General features: G+C 34.3%; 1 protein-coding gene across 1 annotated transcript; it reads right to left on the bottom strand.

Annotated features, from left to right (window-relative positions):
• Positions 1 to 1,931: 1,931 nt before the first annotated feature.
• Positions 1,932 to 7,503, bottom strand: LOC111900580 (uncharacterized). The gene is made up of 19 exons (XM_023896461.3): positions 6,097 to 7,503; positions 5,642 to 5,950; positions 5,501 to 5,566; positions 5,236 to 5,400; positions 5,058 to 5,132; positions 4,826 to 4,977; positions 4,611 to 4,746; positions 4,452 to 4,521; positions 4,224 to 4,351; positions 4,063 to 4,119; positions 3,793 to 3,978; positions 3,594 to 3,686; positions 3,408 to 3,493; positions 3,251 to 3,317; positions 3,110 to 3,176; positions 2,884 to 3,020; positions 2,728 to 2,819; positions 2,547 to 2,613; positions 1,932 to 2,461 (listed from the first exon to the last, which is right to left on the bottom strand). The coding sequence occupies exons 1-19, from the start codon at positions 7,315 to 7,317 to the stop codon at positions 2,297 to 2,299; spliced, it is 3,339 nt and encodes a 1,112-aa protein (XP_023752229.1). The 5' UTR covers positions 7,318 to 7,503; the 3' UTR covers positions 1,932 to 2,296.
• Positions 7,504 to 8,109: the final 606 nt, after the last annotated feature.

Below are 8,109 nucleotides of genomic sequence, written 5' to 3'. Positions count from 1 at the left end.
CAAGAAAACGACCTAAGACATGTTGTAACGAGTCAATGAATGGCTGACCTCAAGACAAGTACTATATGCAATTTATACATAAAATCTTCTAGACTATTTGGTGTATAGTTAACCTTTAAACGAATAACTTAACTATTATTCTACTTTTTGATTGTTTTCTCATGCTTTTGGAATGGAGGCTAATTGCATGGTTATATTTTGTAGCAAAGTGAATGTCTTTTGTGATCTTACATCTTCTAGTGGCATCGTGACCTTTACGTTAGACCATATAATATCAACAAATCTCATTTTGTTTCATGATAATACAAACACTTTCCTTCTTGGGTCTATAACATCTTGAACCACTTCCAGGTTAAAGTGGAATCAAATTGTGGTTTTTTTATTCCTAACATATCTTCAATCTATTTAATAAGTTAAATTCATTAAGATCATTTATATTCTTCCAAATAAGTTGAATGCAAAGGTTGTTTTATTTTAACCCCTCAAGATTTCATAGATTTCATTTTGGCATACTTATATGACCTATTTGACTATTGGACTAATGTCTAGGTTATCTCAAGTACTCTAACAGATGGGGAAAGAGGACATTGTCGCCACGTTAGTTAAAAATTTGTTGGATGTACGGCCAAGAATAGAATAATTTGCAACACCAACGTTTTTGTCATACTTATAGCACTGATATGATATGGTTAGAGACATTATGTTTACATGTGTAGGTGTGTCGGGATTTCTGTCAAAAAAGACGCACCTATGAACTTCTCAACCGGTATGTTGGAAGGAAGGTCAACACTTAGATTTGACAAGAGTTTTCCTTCGTGCGGGCTTGGGGAGTTGGGGTTTCATTTTGGACATGTTGCTTTAAAATCCGATTCATATGTAGTAAGAAAAACATAAGAAAGTGTACATTGAGAACCAACATGTTTTTATACCATTTTCATTTAATACTTCTGGTTTTCTTATTATATGGAGCTTAAGATATATGAATATAGTTTTTTCAAAGAATTAGTTTTGCCAACGGATCATATACGTAGTAATTTTATAAGCCTAAGATTTATTAATATAGTTTTTCCAAAGAATTAATTTTTTCTTTCATAAATAATGAGCGACGCAACTTGATGCCAATTTACCTTCCATATTGATGTAAAAATTCTGTTTTTGAAATTAATGTAATAACTATTACCCAAAATGTGGTACTTTCAAATTTTTATCAAATAAAAACAAGTTCCAAATCAACTCATAAACTCTAAACATCTAAATCATCAATCATATTTTCTCTAATATGTTGAAACCTTATCCTCAAGGACCTCAACTCCTTCTTGGTGCCATAACCATCATTGAGGTGCACTATCAACGTGTTCCAATACCCATCCATCGTGATTAATAATTTCGCACTACCCTCCCTCTGTCAAGTAACCCTAAGACGTATCGAGTTTGCTAGCTTGGTGTAACTCTTTCAAAATGTAGAAAGGAATAATGAAAATGAAATAAAACACTCAAATATCTCATAAATAAATGCTTTACACCTTTTGTTGTTTCTTGATTTGTTGTAACAAAATTATAAATGTTAAGAGGTATTTATAGAGAGGCGTTGAGTGTCAAGAGTTTTCTTCTAAATTTAGCAACAATTTTAGGTTAAATTACAACTTTCTATAATATTCTACCTTTCAGCTACTTACTCTAAAACTTTAGAAAATTATATAGCTTTTACTATTATATGTTAAAATTACTTTTCAAGATACAAATGTTTATATAAATTACAAGAAGTGTATATAGTGATTAAACTTAAATCTTATAAATATAATCCATCAAATCTCATAAATTATTAAAATTAAAAGGATTAACCACAACAAATGGCAACATACTTTCACTTCTTCCTATTTACCCATTTAACAATTTAAAACCATACAATGAAGAGGGAATGGACACAATGGTTGACAAAATAAAACAGCAAAGTAACATATCATAAAACGACCAAAACTGTTGTAAGAGTTGCTTTTCTCAAACAACTCCCACTATTCCTCGTACAATCACAAAGAACACCCCTTTTGTAGGGGTATATAACAATAGTACATGTGTACATCAACAACAATAAAGAAGTGAAACTCTAATATACAATTCTAGTATTCTACTCTTCCTACACTACACTCGACCAAACAAACAACCCATCCGAGGTTGTTGCTTCTCACAAGAAAAAAAAAATAGAACCTTATGGCAAAGAATATTATATATGTGCATCTCTTGAGCACATCATCATAAATATAAAAATATTATATTTATATGTGATAAAATAATTATGCTAAGATGAAAGGATCGATTGCAATGCAAGTTGTTGCTGTGGTTGCAAGGTTGACCACGTGGATGCCAACGTGGCAGGTGGTAATGTCTGTTGAAGCTGTCTCAGGAGATTAATTATCCGGCTTACAGTTTGCTCTGACGCAAGCTCTTTTCCACCACATAATATCTATATACACCAATAGTACCATAAAAAAATTATATTTTATTTATTAAAATTAAACTTTAATTCCGATTAAACTTAGGAAACTAACCTCAGCAAAAATCGAAACAATTTTAGGAAGATACTGATTATTGGGGCCTAATATTTCCACGTCAGACCTGTACAAAAAAAAAAAAAGAAAAAAAAAAAAAGAAAAGATAATGCCAATTGAATTTAACCAAAACACATTACAAAACATAAAAGAATTTTAAAAAAAAAATGTATTTAATTACCTTTCTACCATGGAACAAAGAAGGTCATGGACGACTTTAGCCTCGATAAGATCTCCTTTTATTGGCAAACAGCTTAACCATGCGGGTATAACCTAAACAATATTTTCTTTTATAAAAAAGTATCTACAAAAATGTATTAAAAAAATAAAAAAATACCTGAGCTGAATCAATAGTGTCGCGATGAAACTGACATACTTTTCCTAAAGCAGAAACCGCATTATCGTATGCCATTATATTATCAGGCTGGAGGGCATTTGGGTGTCTTATTACAAAATTCAGCCTTGAAAGAACCTCTGAAAAAAGTCAATAAAAAAGTCAACAAGTCAATAAAAAGTCAAAATAGAATGGAAAGAATAGAGAGAATTTGCAAGATCTAATTTACCTCCAACAAGAGGTTTGATTACAGAGCCACCATGTTCTGCACACACGCCAAGTCCATATACAGCTGCCTGAAGAAAAACAAAAGTCAACAAGTCAACAAGAGTAAAATCGTAAATAAGAAATTATATATACAAATTCTGACCTGTCGGATATCTGGATTCTCATCGTTGCATGCGTCAAGAAGGAAAGGGACATATGTATCATAATATCTGGTTTGTAATTAAAAAAATATTTTTTAAAAAACATCAAAAGGTTAAAAAGGTAACTATGGTAAGTACTATGAAAGAAAGGTAATGTACTTTAAAGCTGCTTCGCGACACTGCTCTGCCACGTCATCAAAGATGCAAATAGCAATTCGTCTCTCTTCTGTTGTCTTATCCTTGCCCTTGAAAACATTAAAAATAATAAATCTAATTGCTTTAAAAAAATGTATAATTGGAATTAAAAAAAAATGAAATTTGGATTAAAATACTCAATATACTTACCCACATGGGCATTATATAAGATGATAACTCATCAAAGAAAGGTAAAAAGGAAGCTTTAAATGTTTTCACCAAAGTTCCCAAAATTTCACCAACCTGTTATAACAAAAAATAGTCAAAAAGATAAGGCTTATAAGATTCATGTCAATAGTAAAAAAAAAAAAAAAAGTTATTTATTGGGAAAAAGGAAAAGTCAACAGACTTGGTCAAAGACTTCTTCTTCTTGCTCATTTTCTTCTTTAAGAAGCTCTCCTTCTTCTGCATCAAAATCTTCAGCATTTGTCCTTTCAGCTCTTTCTTTTTTTCTGCTTGAACTTGCTGTAATCACCTGTTTTATTTCATCAACAATGCTTCTCACTTGATTTTCATCTAAAACTTGTCCAGAAATCTGAAATAAAAAAAAATGTCAAAAATTGGAAAAATCATAAATCTAATGTGTAAACAAAATTAAGAAATTGATTATTGACCCAACCTGTAGACATTCATTCAAAGCATCCAACATATTTGCACAAATTTCTGTATCAGGCTCCTGAAAAAAGAATAAGTAAAAGTTTGTGAAACTAGTCTATATAAAGTAGTTAAAAGGATAAAAATGGAATTAATTTATATATAGTATAATAAAATAATAATCACCTTATGTAAAGCTTCAACTAAAGCTGGAATTATATAGTCAGAAAGTTGTTTTATATAAGATCCATCACGACCCTGTGCTAGCCCTTTCTCTATAGCTAATTTAGCAGACCTTAAAAGCTCAGGCATTGCTAAAAAATAAATAAAAATAAAAAATAAGTATTTTTTTATTAGAACTTGTAATGTTGAATTGTTGATTGTGAACAGGATTAGACAATAAACAATGAAAACCTGAAACAGCTGCTTTTCGAACTTCTTCATGAAAGTAGAATTTGAGAAGGGGTACTAATGTAGGGGCAACCTGGTCAATTTACACATCAAGAACTCCATAAGGTAAAATAATAAGTAATAAACGATTACAATTTATAAATATTATGAAAGATGACTAACTTGGTCAATCCATGGGTAAAAACCCTCTTTCAATTCATCTGCATAACAACATAACATATTGCAAGCTGTAGCTTTTTCCTCAAGGACACTAGTTTTTATTCCTATTCTTTTATCACCAAGTGTAATTGTCTCAATACTGCAGAATCATATGGAAAAAACCATTAAATATTAGTCATATGACATTATAAATTTGTTAGATTAATATAAATTGATACCTTTCATCATCCGATTCAATTTCATCATCTGAATCAGCAGATGTGATGATGACATCAGGTTTAAGTTGAGCTGATTGAAGCAATGGAGGCATAACTACACTCATATAAGGAAGAAAATCCTGTCCTAAACACTTGCATAATCTTGCCCATGCCTATTAAATATTAATATTAATATTAAATATATGATATATTGAATGTGTTTGTGTTGGAGAAAATTTTGAATAACATTTACTTGAAGCATGTAACTTGTGGTGGGGTCATCATTTTCCATTTGAGTTCCTTGTAGTGACATGAGAACTTCCATCACCTTGAAACCATTTTCAAGATTCTTAGAAACTTTGAAATTACTAAATAGGAGTATTCAGTGGTGTGTGTTTTATCATTTATGATGAAAAGTGTGAAAGGTTTACCTGTTTTGCATCATCTCTGAATTTTTCTTTTCCAACAGCCATTCCAACAAGACTAATGCATTCCATGGCTTTGGCTCGAAGCATGCGATTAGCTTTATCATTTGCATTTACTAATATGGCTTTTAAGTAGGGCATAACTGCATCATAGTATTTTTGGAAGTGTTCCTATTAAAAGCAACAAGCACCAGATGAGGGATTTGAAAAGTTTATAGATAAGGGTTGTAGTTATATTTCATTATTTTGATTATCTTGATTCTTGACTTACCTGTGATGAATCAGCAACTGATGCTAGAGCAGTTAAGGCCCCTTCTTGTACCATTTGCTTACCATTCTGCATAAGAAAGAAGAATGAACACTTTGTAAAGGAGTGAATAAAAGATATAATAAGGTGTCTGAATTCTGTTACCTGTAGTAGTACAAGCAATTTGCTCACTATTCCATCCAGGTAAGGCGTTAGAATATCAGGTGTGCAGTTCTCACTGAAATTTAACACGGCTGAAGCAGCATGGGCTTGAACTCGAGGATTCTGGAAGTCATCCATGGCTGAAGCTAATGCTGGAAGAACACGTTGGTGGTACTGAACTTGCAAGTCTGGGCCTAAATCTGTAGACAACTGCCCGATTGCATTGATAGCAGACCATCTCACACGTGGGTGAGGATCTTGAAATGAGTTTAGAACCATTGTCACCACTTGTTCCAAGTTTTTTATCATCACCTACAGAAGTCAGTAAGAAAGTCAAACTTTGTGGAAGTTGCTTTGGTTTCTAATAAACACAATATTAGAAAACAAGAGCATGTATAGACATAGAGTTATATTGCATTAATGATCAGACTTGGACGGAGAATCTGTGAGCTGACTACCTTTGAGCATCCCTCAGCAATTTGTGCAAGAGCAACAAGAGCAGCATGATGTTTCTGCCACTCAGGTGCAGCCAAGTATGCAGGCAACTGTTCAGATGCAACAGGGACAATGGTATTCCCACCCAAAGCAATAGCCAATCGATCCAAGCACTCCTGTCCAACACTATAATTACTAGACTCCCCAGCATCCTCATCCTCATTTTCAGCAGAATGCCAAGCAGGTTCATCTTCAATGTCGAGCAACATCTGCATCAAAATGGCAAACAACCTACTGATAAACTGTGGCAGCTTCCTCATCATCCCAGGTGCCCTTTCTCTAGCCTCTGCAAGTGTGATCACAAACTCAATTGCCAGGTGTCTAGTTCCTTCCTCCAGAGTCTCAGCTTCAGCAATCTGCAACATAGATCCTACCACCTCCACTAACTGCCTCCTCAAGAACCTCGGTTCTGTCCCAGCCAATTCAATCAACAACTCCAATGCCTCTTGAGCAGTAGCCTCTTGCCCTCCGTTCAATGCTTCTGTCAGCGTCCTCATCATTGCTGGAAGCAAATCCTGGAACCGATCTCTGTCGCCGGAACTAGACAAGCACTGGATAAAATTAATCACCGCACTCAAAGCAGCAATCCTCACATCTGAGCTCGCTGATGTAGTCAAACACTGCAGAAACACGCCATGAAGGTGCTTTATGTGTGGGACTAAAGTGTCCCCAACGTACTGCGACAACTGCGCAAAGATCAAAAACGCGGACTCCTGAAGCTTCGGCGAATCGGAGGAAACACACTGAAACATAAACGGCAAAAGCTCCGGCCAACCGTTTTCAGGCAGAATACTCGCACCTAATTCCGAAATCGTATCACATAGCTTCTTCATTATCGTCTTCGCTTCCTCATTCTGCACACAAGTCACCAGAACCGATTTAAGTGAAGCCTGAGTCGCCGGAGATAACATATTCCACATCAACGAATCATCCTGAGTCAACTGTTTCCGCAACAGAATTGCTGACATAGCACGAGCTTCCATGTGAGGAGATAGCTGTAGCAACTGAGCCAGTTTGAGAACGAGCGTGTTCGGATCCGTTTGTTTGCATAAATTGAATAGAAGCTCGGCTTGCGATCGCTGCTCATTCGATGAAGACATGAGATGAGAGATTAGAGTTTCAAAAGGCGCAGGATCCGCCCCAAGGATCGCTGCCAATTGTGTTTGCTGAACCTGAGGATCCATCGGCACAAAACAATCAGAACAAGAAACAGATAACGATGATGAGTGCCGACGGAGATCGGCGGTGGTTTATGCGTGAAAACACACACTCTGTGTATTAATTTGAAGTGGCAATGATGATTGGAATGGGGGCGGGGGAGTTATCAGTTATTAGGGCAATGTGACAGATATAGCAGAAACATTTGAGGCAAGAAAAGGAAGAATAATTTTTATACTCGAATATCAGAGGGAAAATGTGGGATGACGTAAGCAAAAAGACGTGGATCCATGGCCCAAGAAAGTGCTTTGTCTTTTGGGCTAAACCCGAAAAGATGTGGAATCCGATGGAATCAAAAAAATCAAATAATCAATTATCAATCTAAGAAATCAAACCTAATCTTTGAAAGATGGTTTTTCTTTTGGAAACATGATTTGCTTAAAGTTTAAATCTTTTTGAAGATACTTATGTTAAGATTTTATAATTTTAGTTTATTGTTGCATTCCACCATAAATCGTAAAAGGTGACACAACAAACATAAAGAAGTAAGGATCAATTTGTAGTTTCATATAGTAATAAATAATTTTTTTGTATCTTTCTTTAATCCACAAGATCAATATATTACTAACTCGTTGCTGTTATTTATGTTGATTACTCAAGATTTATAAATTAGTAATACGAACATTCACAATACAAGTTTTTTTAAAATGTTGATTTTTTATTATTTAAAACTTATAAATTTGTATGCTCTTGGTATAAGCTTTTTCAATCATTATGAAGGGTTTTTGGGCGTGTTTGGCAAAAGTAGCTGGTAGCTG

This window comes from Lactuca sativa, chromosome 1 (assembly GCF_002870075.4).
Source record: "Lactuca sativa cultivar Salinas chromosome 1, Lsat_Salinas_v11, whole genome shotgun sequence".
Lineage (NCBI taxonomy): Eukaryota > Viridiplantae > Streptophyta > Magnoliopsida > Asterales > Asteraceae > Lactuca > Lactuca sativa.
Note: the sequence above shows the minus strand (reverse complement) of the source record. Positions and strands in the feature narration are given on the sequence as shown.

Bases quoted from the DNA above. Each gene is read 5' to 3' on its own strand.
- LOC111900580 (XM_023896461.3), bottom strand. From the start codon at position 7,317: ATGGATCCTCAGGTTCAGCAAACACAATTGGCAGCGATCCTTGGGGCG. The intron at 5,401-5,500 runs GTAAGTCAAGAA...TGCTTTTAATAG, and splicing joins CAGTTGCTGATTCATCACAG to GAACACTTCCAAAAATACTA. The intron at 4,522-4,610 runs GTTAGTCATCTT...TAAATTGACCAG, and splicing joins TTTACCCATGGATTGACCAA to GTTGCCCCTACATTAGTACC.